The sequence below is a fragment of the Rosa chinensis genome, chromosome 7, assembly GCF_002994745.2.
Source record: "Rosa chinensis cultivar Old Blush chromosome 7, RchiOBHm-V2, whole genome shotgun sequence".
Lineage (NCBI taxonomy): Eukaryota > Viridiplantae > Streptophyta > Magnoliopsida > Rosales > Rosaceae > Rosa > Rosa chinensis.
Genome location: NC_037094.1, coordinates 33,893,815 through 33,920,858, shown reverse-complemented (window position 1 = coordinate 33,920,858; position 27,044 = coordinate 33,893,815). Strand labels below are relative to the sequence as shown.

The 27,044-nt window shown below is 37.9% G+C and overlaps 6 protein-coding genes across 8 annotated transcripts; 1 reads left to right on the top strand and 5 right to left on the bottom strand.

Annotated features, from left to right (window-relative positions):
* Window positions 1-26: 26 nt before the first annotated feature.
* LOC112175669 (peptidyl-prolyl cis-trans isomerase FKBP18, chloroplastic) lies at window positions 27-2,696 on the bottom strand. Of its 2 annotated transcripts, none has more exons than XM_024313380.2 (6): window positions 2,389-2,696; window positions 1,728-1,801; window positions 1,374-1,460; window positions 1,075-1,224; window positions 813-872; window positions 27-387 (listed from the first exon to the last, which is right to left on the bottom strand). In XM_024313380.2, exons 1-6 carry the CDS (start codon window positions 2,654-2,656, stop codon window positions 325-327), a joined length of 702 nt encoding a protein of 233 aa, XP_024169148.1. In that variant the 5' UTR covers window positions 2,657-2,696; the 3' UTR covers window positions 27-324. The 2 variants fall into 2 exon arrangements, with proteins under 2 accessions (XP_024169148.1, XP_040367590.1); XM_040511656.1 differs by having other exon boundaries at window positions 1,728-1,798.
* Window positions 2,697-3,285: 589 nt separating this feature from the next.
* LOC112177810 (MLO-like protein 9) lies at window positions 3,286-7,839 on the bottom strand. Its single transcript, XM_024316063.2, has 15 exons — window positions 7,517-7,839; window positions 7,359-7,416; window positions 7,013-7,263; window positions 6,046-6,162; window positions 5,890-5,944; window positions 5,688-5,776; window positions 5,447-5,521; window positions 5,278-5,366; window positions 5,088-5,137; window positions 4,941-4,981; window positions 4,682-4,855; window positions 4,547-4,582; window positions 4,380-4,447; window positions 4,134-4,194; window positions 3,286-3,858 (listed from the first exon to the last, which is right to left on the bottom strand). Exons 1-15 carry the CDS (start codon window positions 7,643-7,645, stop codon window positions 3,610-3,612), a joined length of 1,542 nt encoding a protein of 513 aa, XP_024171831.1. The 5' UTR covers window positions 7,646-7,839; the 3' UTR covers window positions 3,286-3,609.
* A 979-nt stretch (window positions 7,840-8,818) lies between these two features.
* On the bottom strand, window positions 8,819-14,190 carry LOC112176883. Of its 2 annotated transcripts, none has more exons than XM_024314983.2 (2): window positions 14,051-14,190; window positions 8,819-11,625 (listed from the first exon to the last, which is right to left on the bottom strand). In XM_024314983.2, the coding sequence occupies exon 2, from the start codon at window positions 11,593-11,595 to the stop codon at window positions 8,845-8,847; it is 2,751 nt and encodes a 916-aa protein (XP_024170751.1). In that variant the 5' UTR covers window positions 11,596-11,625; window positions 14,051-14,190; the 3' UTR covers window positions 8,819-8,844. The 2 variants fall into 2 exon arrangements, with proteins under 2 accessions (XP_024170751.1, XP_024170752.1); XM_024314984.2 differs by lacking the exon at window positions 14,051-14,190 and having other exon boundaries at window positions 8,819-10,528; window positions 11,076-11,214.
* A 136-nt stretch (window positions 14,191-14,326) lies between these two features.
* LOC112176884 lies at window positions 14,327-16,570 on the top strand. The gene is made up of 3 exons (XM_024314985.2): window positions 14,327-14,607; window positions 15,782-15,896; window positions 16,320-16,570. Exons 1-3 carry the CDS (start codon window positions 14,374-14,376, stop codon window positions 16,391-16,393), a joined length of 423 nt encoding a protein of 140 aa, XP_024170753.1. The 5' UTR covers window positions 14,327-14,373; the 3' UTR covers window positions 16,394-16,570.
* Window positions 16,571-18,158: 1,588 nt separating this feature from the next.
* LOC112177809 (NAC domain-containing protein 67-like) lies at window positions 18,159-19,283 on the bottom strand. The gene has a single exon (XM_024316062.1). The coding sequence runs from the start codon at window positions 19,281-19,283 to the stop codon at window positions 18,159-18,161; it is 1,125 nt and encodes a 374-aa protein (XP_024171830.1).
* A 641-nt stretch (window positions 19,284-19,924) lies between these two features.
* Window positions 19,925-24,936, bottom strand: LOC112175644 (protein S-acyltransferase 21). The gene is made up of 10 exons (XM_024313352.2): window positions 24,443-24,936; window positions 23,619-23,732; window positions 23,423-23,534; window positions 22,808-22,989; window positions 22,459-22,527; window positions 22,190-22,261; window positions 21,961-22,089; window positions 21,769-21,849; window positions 21,488-21,694; window positions 19,925-20,990 (listed from the first exon to the last, which is right to left on the bottom strand). The coding sequence occupies exons 1-10, from the start codon at window positions 24,485-24,487 to the stop codon at window positions 20,103-20,105; spliced, it is 1,899 nt and encodes a 632-aa protein (XP_024169120.1). The 5' UTR covers window positions 24,488-24,936; the 3' UTR covers window positions 19,925-20,102.
* Window positions 24,937-27,044: the final 2,108 nt, after the last annotated feature.

Here is a 27,044-nt window from a genome sequence, read left to right as displayed (position 1 = left end):
ACTAAAAAAAGTCTGTCAACTGTACATGCCAAAACAAAATCTTTCACTTCATTGATGACAGTAATGGTAAAATGCACAGTTGCACACTGATAAAATCTGTTGCATACAAATGTCAAATTGCCTATCTGAACAGCATACAGCAAATGCAGATACATTCGGCTTTTTGCCATCTTTCTATTAGGTACAAAAAAGAATCTTTCAGGATCAAAACTTCTCTCTGAATAAGGTTGTTCCAACACAGCCTCTTCTTACACTAAAAAATGAAGAGATGTCATGATGCGGAAGTTAATTACCATGATCTTGTCACATCCTGTATCAGGCTGCTCACTCTCTTGAAGGTGGATTCAGCTGCAAAAGCTCCAGATTTAGCTCAAACGTTGCTCCAGGCTGCAGCAAATGTATTTTGTGAAAATTCCATACCCTACTTATGGTGTATCAATGTTATGTACCAGAATGCATATACGAATATCAAATTTAAACATGTTTATACAATACATCATGTGAATTGCACCAGTAATGGAATCAATAAGCTTTGTAACATGAGTAAAGGCGGACTATGCCAAGACTAGTTCTAACTTCTAAGGTTAGAAACATGTTCGCTTTTCGGATGATCCAATGATTTTCTTTTCCTGAATTAAGAAAGATTTGATGCAAGAAACATATTAAAAGATAACAGTACCACAGCCATATAAAATTACTGACAAAAATGTGTAAAAAAATTATATATAGGCCCATATTAAGTCTTGAGTCAGAATTAGTAAAGAAACCAAAGCATTATAACCAGCAAAACAATGATGATTGAAGTGGCTTACAGGAATCTCATTCATGCCCTTTGGGCCATATCCAGCCTCTGGAGGAACAATCACAGTTCGCTGCAAGGAGACCAGAAAATGATGATGAAGGAGCTTACAAGTTGACAGGAGAGAGGAAGGAAAGGAAATGTACAGTATCAAAATGGGAATGAAGATTTCCGAAACTAAATGGACAAATGATTTCAGCAAGACATAGATAAGACATTGCTATAGCTGTTCTCTGTATGTATATATGTATCAAAATAAAAGAGAAGGCCATCACCTTCCCCCCTACTTTCATCCCTTCAGTTACCGAGTACATTGCTCGTGGGGGTTTTGGTGCAGCTTGTGCAGAAAATAGACCATTTGCGTTGTCCACAAACTCTCGCTTTCGTTCCTTCCCTGGAGTAGCGCCAACTTTGAAGACGTATGGCTAATAGAAAAGAAGGAACTGTGCCTTAGCAATTCATTCATCAATCAGAAATTACCTTATGAAAAGCTAGCTAGTTGGTTTGGTTGGAAAGAGGTAGCGCATGAACAATCAAAAGGGTTAACACATCCTCAAAAGTAGGGTGAGAGAACCTGGGCAATAATACGATTTCCAGCCAAGATTTTAGATTCCCTGCTTGATACAGCGGTAATCCCACGATATAGGCAATCAAAGTGAACCTGCAATTGTGAAGTATAAGTCAAAATTTCAAACATGGACAGGTTAAGCACGCACATTCTTAGCATTAACAGCCTAATTAGGCTTATTTGGATCAATATTGGGGTTGCAGTATTAACCGTGTAAGTTGGAAACGAATAACATAATAACTTATCAACTGCACATACGATACATGTATGTATATGTCAAAAGACATGAAAACAGAAACATCTTTCTACTTGCATTAGAGATATATTCTTGCTATAACTTGATTGAGAGAAATTAAAAACCTGAACTGTTGATCCTTTCTCAGCTACTGGACCCTTTCCCTCAACCAAATCATAATATTTCAATCCATCAGCTGCTGAGATAGCAGAAAGGAAATAGGGGTTAAATTCAACTAGTACTAACAAATCCCACCGATGCCTTCCCACAATCTTCAGAGCTAGCAACATACACGATTAGTCATCAAAATAACATAAATTGTCCCAAGGTAATAACTTTAAATGGAGAACAACACAACTAAAGTTTCACTTGACTTGAGCACTACATTACGTATATGACTGACAAAAAAATAAGACCTAATTACTCCACATTATACTAGAGACGAAATTGTGACCTGAGCACTGCATCCAATGTATTACGATCGCCAATAATTTCTCTTGTTTTTTGCTTTCTTTTGTTTGGTGTACAATACATCGCATGCTCAATGGGACCAAATTTTCCATGAACATACTACTCTGGAAAATTACCCTTCACAATCAACAGAGAATCAAGAATCGGGTAACTTTTATTTACATTCAGTAAAAGAAAACCTGAAATCAAAATCAAAATCCCAATGCAAAAAAACAGAAGCAACCATCGGACATCAAGCATTCACAAGCCTCTTTAGACAATGATACACACACAAGTAAAGAAGAGACACAGAGAGTTAAGTGAGTAAATAATTACGGGTAGTACTGTAGTCCTCAAGAGGGATGACTTTCCTGTTGCGTCTCTCTCTGGCCTCCGACGACGGCGGAGACGCCGAAATGAGGGTCAAAGCCGGCAGCCAAGTGATGAGAATATTGGCGCATGATCGTCTTGAAATGGCTGCTTCATTTTGCTGCTCTGCCTTGACTACTTGGACTTGGCTTCTCCTACTGTTACTGGGTTTCCAAGTTGAAGCGGTGAACTGGATTTGGGGGTGCAACTGCAAGCACCTTATTGATGATGCCATGGCCGTTGGAAACTTGGAGTAACAGACTCTGGTGCCAACATTTTATGGGTCCCTTAATACCAACCATATCCCTATCCATTTCGGATGGTTAAAGTTACAATAATGCCCATTCTTGTATCACTGATTTTGACCAAAAAAAATGCATCTCCAAACTCCAATGTCCAATCCCAGACGCCCACGACCGTTTTGTCTATTCCTACTATAAGTGGCGGTGATGAGTTTGACTCGAGTAATAGTCGCTTACTAGTAGAGAGGAGGTTTGATAGAGAATATGGCGATTCAAGAGAGAGGGAAAGTTACAGTTTGATTATTTACTTTTCTCTTATAATTCTTCAAAAACTGTCCATTAAGTGAGTAGCTCTGGTTGTGGCTAAAATCTGTATGGTATTGCTAGAGATGCTAAGCGCCAAAATATATACCTTACCATCTTGTATCTCATTCCCCCAACAGTACTACCTACAAAACCTAGCTCCAATAATATATTCTGTGTTCACTTCATTCACAAGCATCAAACTGATATTGAAATGAAATAAATTCAATGAAATTTCTCGATTTCTACAGTTAAAATTTACTTTGAATGAGAATTGCAGAGAATACAGAAGATACACTGCAAAGAATAAGAATCCATATTGTGGAATTTGGTCTCTAGTATTATAACAAAACTGTGAAGATGTAGTATTACATGGGAAGAAGAAGAAGATATCGTTGGCCAAAAATAAGGAAGAAGGAGATATCTCTTCACCACATAATTTCAAGCTGATGTTAGTTTGTGAAACAGTTTGCTGGCCTGGTATTTGCAGAAGATTCAGTTCATGCTAATTAATTTCGTCAATTGCAATTTCATGTGTACGTTTACATACTGTCACAAACAAGGAAACATATGGAAGGTCCTTCCCTCAATTGCAACATTTCCTCAACATCTTCTCCCACCTTCAGTGCCAGAATCACCATAATCACGGTCCTGTTAGTAGGTCATTCTTGCCTTGAACGTCGACACTGGCCATGATGTTTGCCGATTGTCGTGGATTTGATCCCTCTGTTTCCATGTCACTCTGAGGATTTGCTGACTGTCCACCCAGTTTTTGTTTAGTTGTTTTATGCGAGCCCTCATGCTTATTCTTCTTTTGAGCATTCTTTTGCCATTTCTTTAAGGCCTTGTTAGTTTGTTCATCAAAGATTGACTTCTTCATTGTTGAACCCATCTGTACGTTCACAAAATGGAAATTAAGAAACAATGAAATGCATAACAGAAGAAGCAAGGGTTCAGATGCTTACATGCCATTCTCAGAATAAAAATAGGCTCAATCAAAGAGAATTGTTACGGGCGGATTAGCCTACTTTCATTTAGAGTCTCATTTTATTGTTTGCCTATGCTATAACAGCTTAATTAAATAAAAGATCTTGATTTAAAATTCTTATAAGTTCAATTCCACAGTATCAGAAAATAAAAAGTGCCTTGAATGTTTAGTGATTGTACCTGTGTAACCAATGCATATAGCGGAAGTGTGATGTAGCTGCACATAAACTGGACGGCAACCCTGATCATAAGGCATGTGTCAAAGCACGGTATAGGAACAACAAAGTATATGTTTATGATGATGATCATATAATCTAGCAGGGAATAATGTGTTCATAAAAACTTCCATGTAGGATCCCATGCTTTACTCGAATATAATAAAAAAAATGTATCTGTATCAGTAAAAGGGAAAAGGAAAAGACATACCCAAGACCAACTCTGACCAATGTAAGATTGAAGTTCTCATGGAAACAAGACCTGATCCCGAACTCATACTGCATTAGGATTCACCAGAAAGCAATTAGAACTCCAGCAGTGACATATAAATAACTACAATGAATTCAAAAGAGGTTCTTGGATTTAGTTGTTATTACCCATATCCAAAAGAAATGTGTTATCTCAAAGGCATTCTGGACATGGAAATATAAACAATCAGATGACCGAAAATATCAGAAATCATAATAGCAGGGACAAATTGGTGTCTGAGAAAAAAGAGGAGGCTAGTCTACCTGAAACAGGACAAAATGGATCAAATAAAGCACTAGCTCCGGCCAGCTAAACCAAAAATGCTTATCAGTGACTTGCACCAGAGGTATCCCTTGCACCACAGCATGTCTTTCTTGGATTTCAAGTGCCATTTGTGTTATAATTCCTTGCAGCTTTGTTCCAACAGCTAAGATTATCTTCAACCAATACAAATGTCAGTACTCTTTTAGAACAATATTATTAGATTGAACATAAGCAGGACTTTTCTAGTAAAGTTCTTACAACTAGAGGAAGTATGGACAGGACAAACATAGCCTCCCATCCTGAAATGAAAGAAACCTTGAGTAAATAACACAACATCAAATATAATGATAAAAGAAAAGGTCAACTCAGTTATAGGAAAAAGGAAACAGAACAAGAGTTAATCACCATGAACATTGAGAAGCAAATAAAGCGTCATCGTAGTCCATAACAGTGGACTGCCAGTATCATCAGAATGGTTAGCAAAAAGCATACAGTCATCTTCATGAGATATGACATAACTACCTTATGGATAGAACAAAACTTGCTAAAAAACTTGCGGAAACATGAAAAAGAAAAGGTTGGCAATAATATATACCTGATTCCCACAACTACCTTAAAGTCATCTTCTAATGATCTCTTGATATATTTTTGAAAATCAAAGTTGCTTCCAGGTGCTAAATGAACCTATAATAACAGACCATACAGTCAGCTAAAGATACCACTATCAGATGAAGATTCTGTCATAATCAACCAATGAAACTCACAGTGACGAATCCGTGCCGCATGGTCAAGAAATCAGCCCTACGAACAGACCTAAAGAATTGTCGGAAAAAGCATACCTGAAAAGTGAAAAAAAAGTTTGAATATTCAAGAACCAGACAATAGTGAAGAGAAAGTCTAGCAACTCCAACTCCAGAGGTTCAAAGCAGTAACTTATACAAATTAATTAGTAGTTTCAAACTCTCAAACGAATTGGAACAGAGGAATTAATAGCAGAATTCTTACTAAGTAGAAGGTGAATCGTGTTTTTGTCCAACATCTTGTGTGGTCTCTCACAAATGAGGTCTCGTGAGTAAGCCTGAATTTCGTAGGATCTGTTCAAAATAGGAACTCCAATTCAGCACTAAATGCAGACAAGTATCCGTATAGGCAGCAATAAAAATTTGCTCGCAGTAGTATATTGAGCTTCTAGTGTCCAATGATTTACCATTGAATTCACTATCATTTACAGCTTCTCGTTCCCACTGCTTCCACCTACGAATCTGGGCACATGAAGGGATTTCATCACAAGTTGAGAAACCTCTAGGAAAATTGAATTGACTCAGAAACACAAGAAAACCAAATCAGAAATGAGCATACTGACCTTTAATCTTCCTAGTGTCATGGTTATGGCACCATATATAACGTGAAATACTGCTAAGAAGAAGATGAAGATGTGCAACTGATGTAATCCATTTATAGAGATAAGCGGCACTTCTCCCTGCACCCCATGCAGTACACAATATTACGATTAGGCAAACAGTAGCGTTATTACTTATTTTCAGAATCCATGTAGAATTTCCAGAAAAGCCATGTAGCATTAAAAATGCCACCTCATGTTTAATTTCCGTTATTTACTTAAAAGCCATTGTGTCCAAACAACTGCTATCATTAATTGAAAAGCCAACGAACAAAAAAGCTATTTCTGACGATACCAAAAGTTCTGTTGAAGAACCAGAAAGCTACAATGGAAAAATCTAACTTTTACTGTCATTTCACAGAAAAGTCATTGTTATCCGTCGGAAAAGTGACGACCATTTTTGGAAAAGCTATATACTATCGACTAATTGAAAAGTTATTTTTATTTTCCAAAAAATCTACTGTCACTCACAAAACCTTTTGAAAAGTACATTATTGGTATCTTTCGAACAACTATTGTGGATGAACCAAAAAAGTAATATCAAGAAACTGAAAAGCTACTGCTGGAGAACCGAAAATCTACTGACCCGTTCTCAGGCCAAACCCAACCCAGCTAGATATCCGCTCTCCGGTCATCTTTCGACGGCGGACCAGCAAAGATGTGGTACTCTCTCTCTCTCTCTCTGAGACTTTTTTTTTTTTTTTCATATGTGTTTATACGAGGGATTTAAACATATGATGACTCAATTGATGATATAAGTCCTAAAATGAACTTATGAGCAATTTGTATTGATTTTTTTGGTTTCTTATCACAGTCTTAGAGGAATAATAAAACATAAAATATGATCATATACAATAATAATTGTAGCAGAATGAATTATGTATCAAACAACTGATCATAAGATGTTTTATCGTTGGTATTACTTAATTACCTCTGCACAGGCGTGGCCAGAGCTACCAGCAGCTAAAATTCTGCGCTCCTGCTCATACCATAAAAGCCTGCGATGACCTCCTCCTCCACCACCTTTGTCACCACCTTTGTCACCACCACCGTGATCATCAGGGCCGTTTCTGTAAGGACAGGGCAACATTGTATCTGCATAGTGTTCAGGAATGCACCTTTTAGCGATGTACGCTTGCCCAAATGTCAGTAGCAAAGAAATGAATCCCAAAACCATAAGCTCTGCAATCCAACAACAAAAGAACAATTAGAAACAAAAACAGAAATGTAATAGAAAAGAATAAAAAAAATTCATCTAAAAAGAACTACTCGATCACCTGCTTTAACTATCTCCAGAGCTTCAAGCAAACCGGCTTTTTTTCTACGTTCAAACCACTGAAACCAGCAAATTAAAAGGAACGTAAACCATGCATGCATACACAATTCAAATGAAAAGACAAAATCAACATGCAAAAACATTTTGTTTATTACGTACATGTCCGACCAGGTGAAGAACCTTTTCCAAAATTATGGAAATAAGAATGATGAGGAAGCAGACACCGGCGACAGCCCACGTCGGCGTCTGATCAAGCTCTCTGCTGCCTGCGCCACCACCACCGGCCATTTTTGAACCCGACCAGCCACGCCTCAATCAATCTCAACAAATTGGCCCTTATTGTTATTAAAGAACAATGACAAAGAAAAGAGATCACTAATTTAGCTAAGAATCATCGTGATCATCATCATCAATCACGATGATTATGATACAGAAGAAAAAAAGAGTACTAGAAATCCGGGTTTGTGCTTAATTATGGTGAGTTTTTCTCTCTTTGGTTTTTGTAAGGGAAGGCTAGCCATCAAACAGCTGGCGGCTCCTGGTTGTTCTTTGCTAATGGATTCCAAGACAACCATGTTACGGGTGTTTAATTTCTTGTTTGCCATTACCATAAATAGAAAACTTGAAACGTAGGATAGTTTATGGTTAGCCTGAATGCCTGATTATCAAAGTGGTCGACATACAAAATTGATACAATTTTGAATTTCGGACAATCAATTCCTTCAGAGAAATTTTAAATTTTCAGGTTGAGAATATTAAACGAGATAATTAATGTTTATATATTATGAATTCCCGCATTTTCATTTAAATCTCACAGTTTGTTATTTCTTTATCCAAATACACCGTCAAAGAATTCCATCGAACGTCCAAAGAACTTCGATGAACGTTCGAGATTGTTTAAACTTTGGCACTTATACTCCAGACCATGGGAAAAAAGAAAAGAAGAAGAGCCCAAATTAACAACTTCATGAAAACATTTGTTTCTTTTTTTTTTTTTTAGGGTGACATTCTCGCCACAGCTGGTTTGGATGCAGAGATTGAAGCTCAATTCATGGAGCATCCCCTCCATAAGTTATTTAACTTATTCCTAACTTGCTTGATGACTTTTGAAAAGTCCTAGAATTAGAATTATATACGTTGAGATTGTAATTTGTTAGGCCTTTTGATCTCACACACAAAAAAAATAGAAACATGAGTTGGTTTTAACTATAAATCCCGTCCAAAGTTCCATACAAGTCATGATTACAAAAATATCTGAAATCAACTTCATATCAACTTCATATTTATGAATGTGAGAAAAAAAGGTTCTATTTTTGAAATGTAATAAACATCCTTTGGATGTATCCTGTTACCTGTACATGTGAACCCTCAACGCTTCCGGCATTGTTAACATCCCCACTTGGAGAATTCTTCTGCTCATCTTGAATAATGAATCTAAGAAAATCAAAAGGCAAAATAATTCTGGGGAAAAAAAAAAGATCAATGAATCATATATTAGATTTTGATTCAATCCGAGAGCGGAAGTCTTTATACAAGTCAAACCTATTTTGCCATTCTAAGAATTGCCTCTTCAATATATTATATTCCCTCAGTTCCTTCGACTCAAACTTCATGGGACAAGCATCAAATCTCAATTCCACAGGGCAAAGATCATCAAAGAGTTCTGGTCCAACGCTATCGCTAATGTCATTGGATGTTTGCTTCTTCTCTGACACTTTAGAAATCAAGGTGTCAAACCTGTCATTCTTATAAAGAGATTTTCCCTGTCTACGACAGGTTGAAATGCCTCTAGCTGCAACCGGCTGATATAAAAAGAAAGGTTTTGACCTTTGAGAGTCGCACCATTTCTCTTCTCCATCATTAGCAAGGGAAGTCACTTGATCATCAAGAACCTCTTTATCAGAATTGGAAACAGCCATTTCGCTGGCAACCCGCATGACCTCATCACAGCTGCGGCTAAGCTCTGCCTCTACTGAAAATCTGCCTGATTGTTCCTCTGAATTTGGACACCCATTACGAAATTCATGAAGTGTAAGCAACAGAGGAAGAGGAAGTACCGGACCCACAAGGCCTTCACCAGGTTGCACTTTCTTTGACCACTTATTGCTGCGGCAAAACGGCTTCCTAGGCCTCCTTAAAATGAAAGGAGGCAACTGAGATAGGTCTGGTACAGCAGGGAATTCCAAAGCCACCCTCTTTTTGTTCACAAGCACTTCAAGAATTTCAGGATAGTTAGAAAAAGCCAATTGCAGAAGCTCCATGGGTAACTCCGACCACAATCTCCTCAAAACAACTTCATGTATGCTTGCTGGCAAGCTGATGTCATTTAAAACAATTGTAATAGCAGGAAATGATCTTAACTGACCAAAACCGCATTCATGTAACTTCTTGCATAATATTTCATGAAATTCTGGGCTAAAAAGTTCATTCCCTTGAGGAACCTTAGAGGGCTTTTTTATTTTTGCATCCAAGACTTCATCAAGATTGCCATTTAGATAACTACAGAGGTAGTCAAGTTCAAGGTACTTAAATCTCCTAGGAAATTTGTATTCCTCATGTTCGAGGGAGTAGAGCAAATGATCCTTAAAATGCAGCAACTCCCCATGTGATTCTTCTACTTCTTTTATAGAATCCCAAGATGCACTATATCTCTGTAATTCTAGCTTTCCTGAGGACATTAGCCTTATCAGTGTAAAACCACCAAATTCATCTGGTTCAGAAAGCAGAGAAGACAAGTCTTTGTTTACAATACCGAAGCCCAGCACTATCTCTTTTTTGCGCTGCCAATCAATCCACTTAGGAAGCGCATCTTTTAAAAACTCTTCTCTTACAAGACAATTTCCACAATGGCATTCCTGACTAGACAGTAAAAGATCTGAAGGGAGCTCCCAGGCATAAAAGGATTTTCTAAGCTCCATTATTTTTGAAGCTACTGATCCAATTGGCATTGGGAGGGAAGGTCCATAGGAAAAGATATTGAACTCACAATTCCAAAATGAACCCAAGATAATGCAAAAACCAGAATCCGAAGGCCATTTATATGTGTCATCCTTCGAGTATGACCTCAATTCTGACAGTCTAAAAACATCAATATAGCTTGCTTTGTCGATGCTATGAGCCCATTGCAACACCGGCATCAATGGCTTGCGCACATCACAAAGAAGTAACAAACTGTCGGAAGCCAAAACAAAGTGAAAACTATCAGAACTAGTCGTTGAAAGCACACGGAACTGCTCCTTTTCAATCGGGGCATACATATGCAACATCTCAATCTTCATCAAACAAGTCACACTACATTCATTGAACCTCAAATCAACTAAGAAAATTGCATCTGAACGTGCAACAATCAAAACTCTAGGATGCCAACTGAACTCACAACTCAACCACTTATAATTTCCAGAACTACCATAACCATTATTGTCCCAAGGGACTTTCAATCTGGTCCCTTTAAAATATGTATTTGAAATATCGTTGTCTAGACGAGATTCCAAATCAAACAAGAATAAAGCACCATTCTCTAACAAAACCACACTCTCTTCCTGCACATGCGGACTCCAACACGCATGTACAACACAGCAAGCCTTGAAGACCCTACCACCCAAATACACTAACCTAACACTACATGAATTTGGACCAAAATCTCCAACCTCTACAATAAACCAATGCACAGAGTACAAAGTTGAAGCCAATAAATATCCAATGTTAACAGGACCATTACCTCTTAAATTGGATAAGCTAGGAAGGGGATTCACAGAAATCCTTAAAATCTGGTATTTGAACTGACACCTCGTAGTGAGATTGTAATCTTTAACGTCAAAAGTCAATTCTTTTAATACCAGCTCGAACAACCCAACTTGGTCAGAATTCTCACCGGTAGGGAAAAATATAAGAATAATGTTAGTTTGTGGGCATTGAAGGAATTCGAGACGGTTTCGGAAAGAGGAAAGAACGTCATTTTTGTACTGATGAGGGCCCAAGAAGGAGGCTATGGAGGAAGAGGTAGAGGGAAGAGGAGCAGATTCTGGTGAGGAGGTCAAGAGGAAACGAGGTAGAGAGAGATGAGGTAAAGGAGTGAGAGGTGGCAGGAGAGTGGGGCAAGAGAAAAGGAGAGTAGTGCTGTTGGGTTTTGGGTTGAAGATTAGAGGACCCAATATTGAAGGGTTTGAAATGAGAAGTGGAGGCTGGAAGACTGATGAGATTGGGAAGAGAGATTTCCATTCTTCGGGTATGCTGTCCATTCTTGGTTCGCTGGGACAGTCCTTCAATTCCTACAAAAATTTAAACAAACGTCAAACAATGGAACTAAACATAACAATGGGTTTTTTAAATTAAAATTCTTCAACTAATAAATCTATGCAATAAACATACTCCAAGACATAAATAATTGACTATGTAACCAATTCAATCATGAAATTTTATTGTATATAACTCTTCACAAAGAAAAAGAAGCTGGTACCATCTACAAGTCCATGGTAATCAACTGGAATTACTGTATATAGCCATAATTTCCCTCCATTTAATCAACTAGGACCATATTACTAATCTATCATGTGTACTATTGGGTATAAGAGAAAATCAGTTGGCTGGAACTCAGTGGCGGTCTGCTGCTTTATTAGAAATTAAAAGAGCAATACCCTGGTAAGATGACTAATTGACTAAATATGGTCATTTAATCAAGAGGACTATAATAGTTAATAACCTAATACGTAAATAAACACCATTAACCATCTATACCATATACAGATGAGGCTTTGTTAACCTCTTTTGCCAAAGACTTCCAGTTATACCTTTTCAACTTAGATACTCTAAAGTATATTAAATCTAGTAAAATAAATTAAGGTAATCCCCATAATTTAGTCTCTGCAGGTGGCTTCCTTCTACCTTATTTTTTCTCTTTCCTTTATCACACATTCACACGCATAGAATGTGTGCAGTTTATAGTATAATATGAGAGACCTCATGAAAGTAACTTAAGAACAGGTCCTGTTATAACCCCTCACCTCCAGAAAGAAGGAAAAAAATAAAAATAGATGCAACAATTAACAGAGGAAAACAAAATGGATAAATACCACCACAGGGAAACCTCTATGTATTGTCTGCAAATGAAAAAATGAAAATATTCTGTAATGCGCCACAGGAATTACTCTTTAATTTTCTTACAAAATGAAAGTACACGAAGATCACTAACTAATCTAGGAAAATACTGTTCCTTCCTCCAAAGCAATCATCTTTTAGAAAAATTCAGTACAACATCAACTGTTGTGTCACCCAAGCTGATAACTGTAAGGTGCAAGTACGGTTGGCATATGCATGTAAAGTGAAGCAGTGCTTTATTGGGTTTGGAATTGGAATTGATAGCCTTGATGGCTGTGATTGGTTTGGTGACTGGCTACAACCACTTTTGCAATAATATTATTCCTAGGTCATATCTCCCACTGGCTTCCTACATATCATTATTATCTAGAACTAAACCTCCCTCCCTTCAACAACCGCTATGATACTTATGTTAGACCATTTGTAGACCTAACATTTAAGACCAACAATATATAACTAACATTTTGAACATGCCCGATGCACTTTCTGTCCTGAGTATTGTAACTACTGTAGTATAGAATTGCTTGATACATATCACTGGTGTTTGTATAAGTTTTTTCCTTTGGTGATAGGAGCCAACATGTCTTTTAGACAAGGATAAAGTACATAATTGAGTTCATAAGAAATCCAATATGAAACACAGGCTATACCAGAAAGTCATAAAAAGCAAAGACACTGGGAAGCAGAAAGCCAGAAATCTGAACTACATAACAAATGGAAAGCTAAACTATTATCCGGTAACCCTAAACCCTAGATAATATATGGCCGAGGAAACAAATGACAAAAGCTGCTTCCCCTACCACCCATTTCTCTTCCCAGAACCTTACCCTTTCCATTGTTGTTTAGATTCTACGTTCTAATATTTAAAGTAAGATGCTACTTGTAGTTTCCAAATTTATTATTGCATTAAGTGTACACATTTTATTTTTCATAAACATTACACATATATTAGAAGACTTTCAAGCAAGATCATGCCAGTTTTTAAGCGGCATGAGAAGACAGACAATCTGCCTGGAATACTCATGAAAAGGAAAGAAAAGGAGATCACATATTACGCCCCAGACAAGTCTCCTAAATGGCATGTGAGGGACATACACAATGTGCATGATACCAAAATCAATTATTTCCACTGATTAAGCAAATATATGCCCGCCTACTTCCTTATGAGTATTGCGGACAGGCCAATGTGGGATAAACTCCACATTCAGATATTGATTGTAACGAATCCTGGCATCCTGCAGCATTCAATTCTTGAAAATAAAACTAGTTTATTTATTTATTTTTGGCCAATTCTTGGACTTAATTGCAAGAACTAAAACCTTAATATCAACCTAACTGTATCAAAGACCCAAAATCAGTATTTACAATAAGAACATGTAACAGGGTATAAACAAGAAGAAGCAAAAAAATAATGTGAGCATAACATAACCTTCGAATCAGCAATATGAAAAGAGAAGAGCAAAATCGACACAGTTTAAGAGGGAGGGAGCAAAGAAAAAAAAACCCTAGGTATCCAACAGTCACTGAGTTATCAATTCACAACTCCAAAATCCGAAGAGAAAAAAAATAATAATAAATAAATAAATCAAGACACCATACCTGGGTGTGTTGCTGTCTGACCTCACTCGTCAGGCTTAGAAGAAGAAGAAGACCAGATTTGGAGAAGGAGAAGATTCAAAGCTTCAACTGTATGTGGGAGAGAGAGAGGGGCTGCGGTGTTTAAATTCAACGTTCCCTTTATACGACGCCGTTTGGACCGTGGTACACTAATACGACGACGTTTTCATTTTGCATTGGAAAACCACCGAAACGACGTCGTCGCTTGACCCGGCTGGACCCCTTAAACCGAGCCATATACCCCTATCTTCTTCTTCTTCTTCGTGGTTGCTACTTGCTTGAGAGAGAGAGAGAGAGAGAGAGAGATGTCGAAGGCGAAGAAGGAGCTGATGGCGTCAGCGCCGTGGAGGGTACAAGAAGAGGAGGAAGAATTCAGCGACGCGAAGCTGAAAGTGACACGGCAGCAGGCGGGGGCGGAATCAACCATGCACGTCCCTCGCAGGAAAACCAAGCGCGCTCAGGACTATCAAGACGACGACGACGACTCTCTCACTGAGATCGACCCTGAGCTCCGCTACAGCTTCCAACGTAACTATCAGGTACTTCCTCCTTTCAACTTTTACCCCTCAATTTCTCCGGAATTACCGATTCAATGTTATCTAGGCTTTGTCTGTTTTGCTCGTCAGAGTTGTAATTCGTAGAGGGAAAAATGAAAATTCTCTCAGAAAGTTGTGGGGTCAAATTTCACACATGAATTGTAGGCACGAGATTGTGCACTCTTGTTAATTTCGGACCACAAGCCTGCCGCTGGTGGATTATGCAGAAACAAGTGATGATTTTATGCCGAAAAATCGATTCTCTGAAGAGACAATGGAATGTCCACTAGTAGAATGAGATCTCCTTTAGTGAACCCCGTTCCATTTTACTGTGCTTTTGATATACTTCAGATTAGAGCAAACATGTTAGAGGCTTAGGAGAGTGTATAATTTGACACCGATGATCTTTATGCTGCAGCGGGAATAGATAAGGAAGGAATACCACGACTGTAAAATTCTGCTTTTATGTGTTTGTTTGTCGGATATTTTACAGAGGAGGTATTGGATTAGTTCGGGAGCTGTATGCAGTTTATAAAATTTCTGTTGGAGTGTGGGGGGTTCTACTGACTAATCTTGGTATTAGGCATCTCTCTAGACTTGGTGAATTATATTTTCTGGGAATGAGAGTAATTGTTTTACAGTGGTATTAACATTTTTTTTTCGAGTCACAAACTTCATATCTTCAGGAAGGAATAATATGGAGTTGAATAGTTGTAAACACTGGAGTGGACAAGACTTCTCAGTTTTCAAATTTAGGAGAGTGATTTTGACACTCAATTTTTCACAGTTACACCCCCAGTTCTAATTGCAGAGCAATCAAAACACTTTGCATTTAACACTAAACATATTCTATGATTAACTTGTCATCTTGTGTTTTCAACAAAAAAAAAAAAAAAAAAAGACAACTTATCAGCTTGCATACACAATTCCTCTAAGTTTGAAACAGTTGGTCTTTAGGTAAACCTCTTCTGATAGTGTTTTGGAAGTGTTTTGTAATTTAGAAGACAGTGACTTCAAGTTGAATTGACTATCTAACAGCTGCTCAGTTATTCTTAAAATTACTGACTTTTAGAACTTTTTTCCCTCTGTTTTTATTATTATTGGCATTTAGCATCCATGATTCATTTGATTTTTCTGTATAGAAATCTGATTTGATTTACAACCTCTCAATTTGCAGTTCCTTCAACGAGTTTTTAGCATTGATACTATCGTGAAACCTCTTCCGGCTTCCATGGCTTACAATGTCTCCCGCAACTTGAACTTCTTCACTCGCATTTTCACCCAGTTTTTTGGTAAGTTTATCTGTTTATTGTGTTTGTGTGTGCCAAGATGTTGAAACATTATTTAAGCGAAAAAAAAAAAAAGAAGAAAAAGAAGAAAAGAATAAACCCAATTTTTTCTGTGAATGAGTTCTAGCTATAGTTAGGTACTTGTAGAAGTCTAGGATGTAGCTTACACTACCCCTTCAGTCCATTTTGGGGTATCTGACTATCTGTACTCATTAGAACATGATACAACTAGTTTATTACTATTTTTTTTGGGTTAAAAACTAGTTTATAACTATTCTGGCAAAAATATCTGTTACTTTTACAGGTAGTTTAGCCATGACACTGGTACTTCTCGTCTTTCATGCTGATAATTGGTTAAACAATCAGTCTATGTATGTGGTTTCTTCATGATTAACCAATCTGCTTAATGTGGTTTCTTGTGTGCAGATCCTGAAGGTATAGCAAATGCACAGAAATCACTCGGAATAGGACAGGAAGAGAAAGCCCGTCGCGTCCGGTGATGCATATTAAGGATTCTAGAATGCAGTAATAAACATTAAGTTCTTGTTTTAACTTTCCTTGGTTTTGTTTGTTCTGTCCTTGATAGTATATTGTTGCTTCATGATCAGAAATTGGATGTTGAAATTTCAATGACAAAACAATTTAACTCTCGTGCTAACTAGAGCATAAAGGCCACACAGGAAACAATCTCTCTATTACTCAGCAACAATGTCTTGGTAGAGTTTGGATAACGGGTTGAGTTCGAGTTTAGAATAATTGTTCATGACACCAATGGAGCAGGCTTAAACACAATACTTAGAATTTATTAAAGGTGGTGAAATAGGCACTCCATCTTTTTTTTTGCAAACTACACCCTATTCATGCACACGTTAATTGAAAATACTCATGTTGGATGGTGTATTTGTGACAAATTTCGTTCCCCTTTATTAACCATCCTGATTTGTCATAAAACCACGAGTAAGAGTAATCAAATGAAGGAAGTGGATTTAACTGACAAAGGAAAAGTTGATGGAGACACTCCAGAAAGTCCAAGGCAAGAAAAGAGACATCAAGGACATGATCCAAATAACCGAATCGAGAACCAAAAGATGAATAGGCAGAGTTCTGAGGACTGAAGGCACGGTGTCAGAAGTAGAGGATACGAAGAGGAATCAAGACGATCCGGTGGAAGAAGTCATCGAGATTTTGAAAGGGGAAGGGATGCTGAAAAGTCTAAGGTGGGACAAAGAGACACAGATGATAAGCTGGATCAACGGGAGAGTGGAAGGAGATACACAGATGATGGCATCTATGCAGAGAGAAGACGTGATGGAGATTACAGGAGGAGGAGTACTGCAGAATGTGATGGAGAGAAGCATAAAGAGAGACGAAGAGACGGATGATAAAATTGACCTGCAGGAGAGTGGAAAGAGATATGCAGATGACGGCACATAGGGGAAATGAAGATTTCAGAAAGAGAACTGCAGATGGTGATAGACCCACAGAAAGGAGTAGGGATAGAGAATATAGGAAGAGAAGTGTAGCTAATGGTAGCCCTTCAGAAAAGAGAGACGATGAATTTTATAAAAAGAGACGTGCATGCTTGAGGGATGGTAGAGACTACAGTAAGAAATCTGCTGATGATGACAGACGAGACAAGAGAGAGATGAGCCAGTTCATAAGAAGAGAAGCGCAGGGAAGGAAGACACAGAAAATAGAAGGTGAGAGGCATGGAAGTTCTCTTATAGCAGATGAAGCATGTGATTGTATAATTTTGAACTTTTACCAGACTTGGGGTTTTCTGTGACTTCTCTGTGTAGCGAATTGAATCAGTATTTTTATAAGGGAACGACTGTTTGAACATGACTAATATAACTGCAAATGATCAGAAATTCAACTACAAGTTTAATTACCTTGCGGGGAGTTAGTTAAGGAGCAATGTTATGATAGCAACATAACACAATAACACATGTATTTGGTTAGTAACATCAAACTGGAAGAAACATCCTGGCTCAAATTTTATATATATGAAGAAAGGTGACTAGTGTTTTTTATGAAGGTCTGAAGATTTCATTAATACTAGACTTTCTTACAAAAGTGAGAGAACGCAAATATATGTGGCCTCGTTAAAACCTTTTCCGGGTAAAATCCAATTGGGATCAAAACCCGGCCAAAGGAAAGAGTACCACGCGTTCATACATATAACAAATTAAAACAAAATTTACTGACATTGTTGTCAATTAATCTTAAACAGCTAGGCAATTTTCATGCCAATATCAGCTACGATCACCATTGCATTTCACTGAAAAGGTAGTTGTTCTCCTCAGGATTAAAATTGATTGACTCCAACCAATCAGACCAATCTTCATCAGCTGTCTGCTCAACAGTACTTGAGACCTCCACCAAAGACATGGATGATGTGGGAGCAGAGAGAAGGGTGCTGTTTTCCACGTTTTCTTCAGCTGCCACATCTATATTAATACTCTTACCATTAATAAGAACTAGTTCTTCCATGTTCACCATACCCATTTCTTCTAACATTTCCGCCAAGAGAAAGTCTTCCTCCGGCAGCGGATTAAATATTCCATGATCGTCTACAAATGAACGGCCTGATTGCACCTCGGCTGCTAATTGTTGGAGTCCACCATTCTCCCCACCTTCAAAGCCAAAATCATCTTCAAAGCATTCCAATGACTCTTCTAGTTCAGCTGCGAATGCAGCATCATCTTCTGATGGCATTGTTAGTGGTGCATTACCAATGGATGGCACCGTTCGTTGCCGCTTCGCTTGTGGCTCAAGCAACTCTTCTTGCTCCCTTTTCGATTTTTCTCCATCATCAAAGGCATAATTGTTTTCAAGAACCCCTTCCTCTTCACGTTGCTTTCTTTTCTTTTCGATCTTGGTTTTGGGTTCACCATTCTTTCGTAGTAGACAAAGAACATAGTCTTCCAGCTTTTGTTTATTGTCTCTGAGTGATTGATCAAGGTAGAACTCATATAAGATCCAACAGCCGTTGTGAACCGAGTCATCGTTCTTGTAAGTATATCTTTTCTTCAAGCCAACAACACGACCAGTTTCAACAGATCGTACTGGCTTGCCGGCGTCGTCGCCCTTCCAGGTGCCACTTCCAACATTCCGGCGTATGCGCTTGGCTGTGGAACTCATCTTCTTGTGTTGGGTGAAGAAGTAAATGTCCTTGTTGAGCCTCAAGTCGTGTGGTCTTTTGGTCTTGAAGGCCTCCCATATCTCCCAAGGTTCTTGGTGACCGTAGAGGTCGCAGTCGAACACCACGCGGTTTCTGCCGGGCACGATCTGTCCGCTCAACATGGGCTTGAGGTAGAAGAGAACTAGTTCGTCTTCCATGGGGCAGAACCTCTCGCCAGGAAGTTGATTGCCTCTGCTCTCCTCCATCGGAAATACTTTCTGCATGTTTCTCGATCTTCTCTTGCTTTTCTTGGTTTCGGAAAGATTTGTTTATGGAAAGAAGATGAGTAGCTAGGTTTTGATGGATAGAATTGTTTCTGGAAAGAAGACGAGCTGGGGTTTTGATGGGTTTGGAAACTTAGGGCTATAGTTTATAGAAACTTAGGGCTTCAGTTTATATAGAAGAGGATTATAAGCTTAGTTTATAAGGAAGGTTTCCTCTGGAGCACAACACCAGCCTATGAGCCAACACGTGTCCTCGTCCTGGCCCAGAAGTACTCGTACAAAACGACGGCGTTGGGGCACCTTGCAACTCACCGCCTAGCATCTACCTATGAGCCAACACGTGTCCTCGTCCTGGCCCCAGAAGTACTCGTACAAAACGACGGCGTTGCCAGGCAGGTCAGTTTGCTCTCTCTCTCTCTCTCTCTCTCTCTCTCGCTCTGCTGGGATTTTGGGAGCATTGTATGTGGGAGAAAAAAAAAAAAAAAAACTGATGTTGATGATTACAAAATTTCATTTCCACAAATATAATTCAAAGATTGAGAGGAAATATTTTGTTGCTCTTGATGCCAGTTAACAGATGTTAACCAATCTCAAGAAATTTATATATGCAGGTCTGCAAATGATTAGAAATTCAACTACAAGTTTAATTACCTTGCGGGGAGTTAGTTAAGGAACAATGTTATGATAGCAACATAACACAATAACACATGTATTTGGTTAGTAACATCAAACTGGAAGAAACATCCTGGCTCAAATTTTATATATATGAAGAAAGGTGACTAGTGTTTCTCGTTACACTACTCAAATCAATCTAGAAGAGAACTGATTTTTCTCAGACTCACTTGGAACAAACACGGGAAGCTGGCCACCTCTCTGTGATCTACCCTGTTGATATGTAGAACCTCTGTCATGCTCGGAAGCCAGTGAACCAATATTCCTTGTCCCTCTAGCGGGTGGTTCATTGAGAACAGGTCCACCAAAAAATATGGATTGTCCCGTGTACAATAGCTCTGCTCCTGAGGAGGAACCACCAGATCTGGAAGATGAGACAAAACGTCCCGCTTCTTGATCCCAAAAAACTGACGATCTCCCATTTCCTTGAAGAATTGAGTTACCTTTTTCTGTAGGCATCTGTCCTACATTTACCTTTGCTTCACTTTGCTTTCCTGACAATGGAGATTGATCATTTGATGACTGATAAATGGGGTTGAACTGATCCAAGTTTGAAGTTTTCTGCTCTAGAGGAGAAGGGGTGAGACTAGAGACATGAGGACTGCTTAAGTTACTACCAGCGTAACGTCCAATTTCAACATCTTCTCTGCTAGCACGACTAGGTGGGTATGAGCTCATAGGAGATAATTTTGATGTCCCAGTTCTAGTGTTTCTGTTGTTAAACCCCTGATCAGTACTAGTTGGACTACTTCTTCCACTCACATTACTGCTCGATACATATTCAGCTTCATACGGATGATGTTCAGAACTAATTGGACGAAGCACAGATGATGATGCTCTAGCTTTGGCAGCTGCTTTGGTTGCCTCATTAGCATCTAGTTTAGCAAGCTTCCATGCACTTATTCGGACTGGACGCTGGGGTAATTTTTTTGCCTTATCAGGCTGCTGTATTGCATCTGGATCCAGTGTCGATGGTAAGCGTCCTGGCTCCAAATGTGGAATAATTTCATCCTGCATCTAGAGAACCCATGAAACAATCAATTTAAACCTTATTAAGGTTATAAGGAACTTGCGATATGATCCCACTGCTGTGCTTGAAACCAATGTCTTACAAAATCATTAGTCACCACACACAGAAGATATCCATTTCTTGTTTATGCATATCATCACAATTAATTATATTGTCAGTAAAACTAACATTTTCAAAATTCATTTTCTGGGGGATAAAATGGCTGCTATTGGTTGATAAATTTTATCCGGATAGCCCCATTTTGTTTGACCAAATTTCAAATTTTCATATGTAAATGCACTAGTACTTGAAAAGATTCCTATATACATCATTAATAATATGTAATGGTAGTACGTGGTGGTCCTGGTTTATTGTTTTTCTTTTAGGTAGGTCATACCGATAGAGTTCTCTAACTTTTCCAGGGGATATCTTGTCCACTGTATTGGTTTGTATTGATTCTCTTGTTCCTTTTAGTGAAAGTTTCTTTCCTACTAAAGAGTAGTACCTGGTGATCCACAAAGATCCTTGGAGGGGTGCACCAAGCACCTTTGTATGGCAAATTCATTCCAAGAGAGCTTCTTCCACTCATGGCAGTCACAGCTGAACTTGTTGGAGAAGATGCAATACTTTGCTGATCGCCTCCATCCACTGATGGTCCAGGAGGTTCACTTTGTGTTCTCATCGCAACGACATACTCATAGGTTGTAATACCCTGCACGGAAACAATGGTTTTTAATTTTTGGTGCAGTATAACTGGTGGGGTGTAATTTATGAGGGTGACCCTACCTTTCGAATCAAAATTATGTGGAAAAAGAACAGCTCTGCCAGAGGATAAATGGCAAGGAAGGAAATAGCTGTACATAGGGCCTGCAAATATTATAAACGTTTTAGAGGCAGAATTTGACAGAATCCTGTAATCTACAGAGTGTGTGAGAGTAAAAAGTAAAACAAGATAAAGACACAAGGCAGCAAACATACCACCACAGTGGCAAAGGGGGGCTGAGAGAAACCAACTCCAAGCCTATCAGCTATCTGCCCTTTCATACTATTTTTATCAGCAAAGCATCGAACAAGGACAGCAATACCAACACCACATTCAACAATAAGCTGAGGCATACATCCACAAACGTCAGACATATGAGAGAATAATTTGTTTGGACATAGAGACGTGAAACAATGTTTAAAAAGCAGATATTGAAGACCTTACCCAAACAAGGCTTGCAGCCATAAGAGACACAAATGTGATATAATTTTTCCTCCCCACACAATTATTTAGCCACTGCAAGAAAGACATTGGTGCTGTTAGCAATGTCATAATAAATAGATATGCTCTTCAAATAGCTAAGGAACAAGTTACTAAGAATGCAAACTGAGCACTAGGGTGTGTGTCATAGAAGATAGGCTAATCGCCCAAGTATAACACAAGAGGCCATGAAGCGGCAGAGATTAATATATAGTACGACATTTAGAAATTACCCGACAATGATGATCAAATCCATCAACACATTTATCACAGCTTCTACAATGTTTGCTGAACTTGCCGACCTACATAAGAACATAACAGCATCAGTTGACCTGGTAATGATGTTTCCCTTCTGTGGTTTAGTCTGTAGAACATCAGGTAACTGGTATTCTGTAACATGAAGAATGAGGCAAGAATTCCTGCAATCCTTCAGCAGCAGAAAAGTTGAACCTTGTCTACAACTAAATCAGAGGATTAACCCCCAATGAATCACCCATGTAGGTAGCACATATGTCAAGGTATACATCCCAGTGCACTCCAAAGAGAAAATAAAAAATGCAAACTTATCTAGAAATCTTGTACCTCAGCATTGCACAAAGTGCAGAAGAGAGGATCCTCTCCAGATTGCTGCTGTAATTGCAAGAGATCTTCACGTTTGCGGCAATCTTCTCTTACAAGACAACCACAGAAGAAACCTCCAACTTTTGAGCACCAACTTGCACCATGGCTGTCCACTTGTCCTCCATAACTGAATGAAATGTTCCCTAATAAAAGCACATAAGGTTCAATCATAAAGTCCAGAGGACAAAGTCATAAGGAGTTGCTAACATCTACAGCTTACGCTGCCGTGCACTGATTGATGGAATGAGTATTATTTTTAACTTCACTCAGGTAGGTGAACAATTAACATCCTATCTGATCGATTACACCAAAAAGGAAGTTATGATTTATATAGGTGGAACCTATTTATTTGTTTGTAGTGTCCAACAGACCATGGAACTATACTATTTTCCACAAGCAAGGGTGGTTACCTTATCATCTTTATGTATCCAATGTCCTTAAAAAATTACCATTGTCCCAATTACATGATGGACCTCATATTCAGTGTGAGATCATAAACCTGTTTTTGGCCCCAATGTGTACTTTAATGCAAGCTTTAGAGATATAAATTCAATTTCATACACTAACCAGGAATACCTGTGTTATTGTTTTCTTTGTGGGAAAATGTCTTGTCAGCTTCAAGTAGTATTCCAGAATCAGCAGGATCAATTGCTGTACACCGAACATAAAGTATGAATACAGAAAACACCTGAAAATCGAGACTAGGATATTAGACAATGATAAGAAGAGCTAACCGATGGAGTGTAAGATTTTAAGGCACTATTTAGCTTACCAACGCAGAATATACACCAATTGCCACATACTCATAGATGTCATTTCCAAGAAAGGGAGCAAAGAAGGCATAATATGCAACCGTTAGCAAGAAAAAAACGGTTATAGCCACGACCTGTGCACATCAGAAAGAATAATTGGAGTGAGTATAGTATTGTCAGGAAGGCCTAATACAATCAAACAGGCTCTCAAATCTTCACAAAACATGGACGTAAGAAACCACGGTAATAATTTGGGTACTACAAACTTGTCGATTCAAATCTGGTTGGCTACCTACTAAAAGCACACCACAATACATTTACCTTTGACTTATCACTGATGCTTCAACAGTCCCCATTTTCCATTTATATTTTTATCAGTGTTTATCTCAGTTATGTTTCAAGTTCAACTTGAAACAACTAAACTTCAATCCTCCTAGAGACAACTCACATGCTACCATCTTATGAAACCTGATACTATGGCTTGTTTAATTTGATGAATAATTCATGCATAAGTTAGATCAGAATTAGAATGGGATTAACAAAAGAAGTCAGTTGCTTCTTTTTTTTCGCGTGGATGCAGAATTTAATGCAATTGGTACTCCAATTGGTGCAAGTTCTTCAAACTGTTACAAAAGTGATTGTGGGAGACAGGGGGACCAAAAGCAAAAGAAGCACAGGCCTAAACACATATAATTTAGTAATTTTGACAACTAAAATACAGAAAACACAGAATGCACAGAAGTATATTATTATCAACCAACATACACGAAATGAAAATCTAAACACATTTCAAAACCACATTCAGAACAAAGATTAAGAGCCAAGCCAATATATATTTATGGACCTGAAAAGTGTGAGCAGGGAGTTCCCATCCATGACGGCGAGCCATGACCAAGAACTGACTCGTCCAAATTCAAAAAGGGTCAACACTACCATCTAAAAAACTAAGACCTCCATGAAAACAAATCTTAACCAGTTTCTGAGAAGGACTGGTTCAGAAAAGTGTCCCCATTACTGGTTCCTTGCTTCAGGCCATAGAAAACAATCCAAGCCAGAAATAAAATATATATTCTCTGTTTTAAGAGTTCAATGCAGACCCAGATGGCAAAAAGGGGTTTCGAGACAACCCATTGAGTCTGATTTTGGATTCAAGTGCTTGTGGGGGAAGTTGAAATGGGATGAAACTGACTGACTCAGAGCATAAGAAGAAGAAGATAATGAGAGGAGAGAATTGGACTCTGTCGAGGAGAGAATTGGACTCTGTCTGTCTGTGTCTCTAGTTTTTTGTTTTAAGGAGTAAACGACACAAACACAGAGAAGAGTCTGTAGTACAAGTAAGTTACACTTGTGCCGGCGAGACCTGCAAAGGTTTATTTATTAGTGCATATTGCTGCTCCCCCATGAGTCATGACCCCTCCTCCTCTCTAGTCTCTCCATTACATCAATTTATTTATAAATAAAATAGAGCCAAAATTACTTACAATGTTAATTTCTCCACCGATTTTATCCTTTTATTTTACATTTGGTTAGTTTGTACCGTTACGAGAGTCTCTCCTGTAACAATCTTACGATAAAGAATATTCAACGAAAAATTACTAGATTATTTTGTTCCCATAATTCATTCGGAAAGAAACATTCTCGTGTGGTCTACCAATAGTAAAAGATGATTAGTGCTCATTTCAAAGGAGAGTGGCCTTAGTAGTATACTGATGAAGTCAAAAATGGTAAAATTTCACAACAGAGTAAACAAAAAGTAACCGAATGCCGTAATATTGGTGAATCAAATTTCACATTGACTGAGAATTGAAATTCCGTTAGAGAGTTCCAGGTATGGCCCACGTACGTACCAAATATTTGGCTATTGTTTGCCAACGAGGGAGTAGTAACTGTCTTCACCAAATTTGGAGCAATGGATTGGCCGAATAAAAAGACATGAAAAAGAGGACTAATTTCCATTTGGCGCTTTATGTGCCATCATTATAAAAACTACTTCATTCTTACTGAAGTAAAAGGAGTTGGTTTCACTGTTTCACACGGGGTGAAATTTGTCTAATTCTTGTTTTTCTTCTTTTGTTTTCCTCGTCAAGATCAATGGGACGACAATTGTATCGATCGTGTCAATGTATTAAGTGTGTGTTTAATAAATAAATTCAAATACAAATTCAACTCACATACTAATATGTCTGAAATGTAAAATGGTTGATCTATAATTATCTGCCTACATATTTAATAACTAGATCATGTTAGATTGAATTTATCACAATTTTCTTACCATGAGAAGTGATACTATTCCTTCAAACAAAGAGTCTCAATGAGACTGTGAGATGATTGATCATAATATGGTATGTCCCAAGAGTCTGCTTACTAAATATGGATATGAATTCTACTTACTGGTAAGTGTGCTTATCAAAATTATGAAAGATTAGAGAATTCTGCGAAAAGAATCTCAATGATTACCATTTTATAAGAACAATCTATTTAAAGGAGAAACACTTGGCTTCCACATGAATTCTTTAAATTATCATCATACTAACAAAAAGCATCAAATGGGGATTTTATAGTAAATAAACCAAACAATTATACAAATGAGCACTTTGACTTGCCTAGATGCTTAGGCTAAGTGAGCTGCATCATAGCATTAAACTATAAGCATACTACTGTTTCGTTCAACAACATGTTGGGGTTTTGCCTTAAAGTTTGTGTTGTTTTATTGCAAATGCTTTAATAATGTAAGCTTTACATAATTCTTTTATAAACTAGAAAAAACGTGGACCGTTAAATTGTTTCATATGATCTATTTTCCTTAGAGCAACTCCAACAGCTTCCTCATATTTTATTTTTTCTCTATTTTGGGAAAAAACGAGCATTTTTTGCTCCAACTGATTCTCTATAACTATCCCCATTTTAGGGAAAGTGAGGAAAGAAAAAATAAAATTACCTAAATTTGCAGCAATCTCTAAAATTTTAAGGAATAATTTGGAGATTTTAGAGATTGCTGTAAAATAGGGAATCTGTTGGAGTTAGAGAAGAAAAATTGCTTAAAGTTTTGACTTTTACTTCCCTATAATACAAAAATTATAGAGAACCTGTTAGAGTTACTCTTTATAATGTCCAACATAGCTTGAGCACAACTTATTGCGGGCCGACATGTTACTATAATGATATTTAAACATAAGACCTTTTAGTTCAAGGCTATGCTATATCATTGATATTTTCAAATAATAAAATAAAACATTTATATCCTTTTAGGGTTTAGGCCAAAGAATGCCAAAGAACCTAAATCTAAGTCTCTATTCCGTCCAAAAAAAAGTATTCATAAAATTTAACACAACCTAGCAGAATTTAAATACCCAACTTGATTTTGAAAAACAAGGTTAAAATCCAATTGAAATGCCCAAACTTGGTAATTTTTCAAAAGGGTCCTTAACCCAAAGCACCGAAATGAA

Bases quoted from the DNA above. Each gene is read 5' to 3' on its own strand.
- LOC112175669 (XM_024313380.2), bottom strand. From the start codon at position 2,656: ATGGCATCATCAATAAGGTGCTTGCAGTTGCACCCCCAAATCCAGTTC. The intron at 1,461-1,727 runs GTTTTTAATTTC...TCACAATTGCAG, and splicing joins AGAAAGGATCAACAGTTCAG to GTTCACTTTGATTGCCTATA. The intron at 1,225-1,373 runs GTTCTCTCACCC...CTTTTCTATTAG, and splicing joins GAAATCGTATTATTGCCCAG to CCATACGTCTTCAAAGTTGG.
- LOC112177810 (XM_024316063.2), bottom strand. From the start codon at position 7,645: ATGGCCGGTGGTGGTGGCGCAGGCAGCAGAGAGCTTGATCAGACGCCG. The intron at 4,856-4,940 runs GTAAGAACTTTA...TATTGGTTGAAG, and splicing joins TGTCCATACTTCCTCTAGTT to ATAATCTTAGCTGTTGGAAC. The intron at 3,859-4,133 runs GTACAATCACTA...GTGAACGTACAG, and splicing joins TATATGCATTGGTTACACAG to ATGGGTTCAACAATGAAGAA.
- LOC112176883 (XM_024314983.2), bottom strand. From the start codon at position 11,595: ATGGACAGCATACCCGAAGAATGGAAATCTCTCTTCCCAATCTCATCA.
- LOC112176884 (XM_024314985.2), top strand. From the start codon at position 14,374: ATGTCGAAGGCGAAGAAGGAGCTGATGGCGTCAGCGCCGTGGAGGGTA. The intron at 14,608-15,781 runs GTACTTCCTCCT...CTCAATTTGCAG, and splicing joins GCTTCCAACGTAACTATCAG to TTCCTTCAACGAGTTTTTAG. The intron at 15,897-16,319 runs GTAAGTTTATCT...TCTTGTGTGCAG, and splicing joins CATTTTCACCCAGTTTTTTG to ATCCTGAAGGTATAGCAAAT.
- LOC112177809 (XM_024316062.1), bottom strand. From the start codon at position 19,283: ATGGAGGAGAGCAGAGGCAATCAACTTCCTGGCGAGAGGTTCTGCCCC.
- LOC112175644 (XM_024313352.2), bottom strand. From the start codon at position 24,487: ATGGCTCGCCGTCATGGATGGGAACTCCCTGCTCACACTTTTCAG. The intron at 23,733-24,442 runs GTCCATAAATAT...TGATGTGCACAG, and splicing joins TCCCTGCTCACACTTTTCAG to GTCGTGGCTATAACCGTTTT. The intron at 22,262-22,458 runs GTAATTTCTAAA...TCTTTCTTGCAG, and splicing joins GATTTGATCATCATTGTCGG to TGGCTAAATAATTGTGTGGG.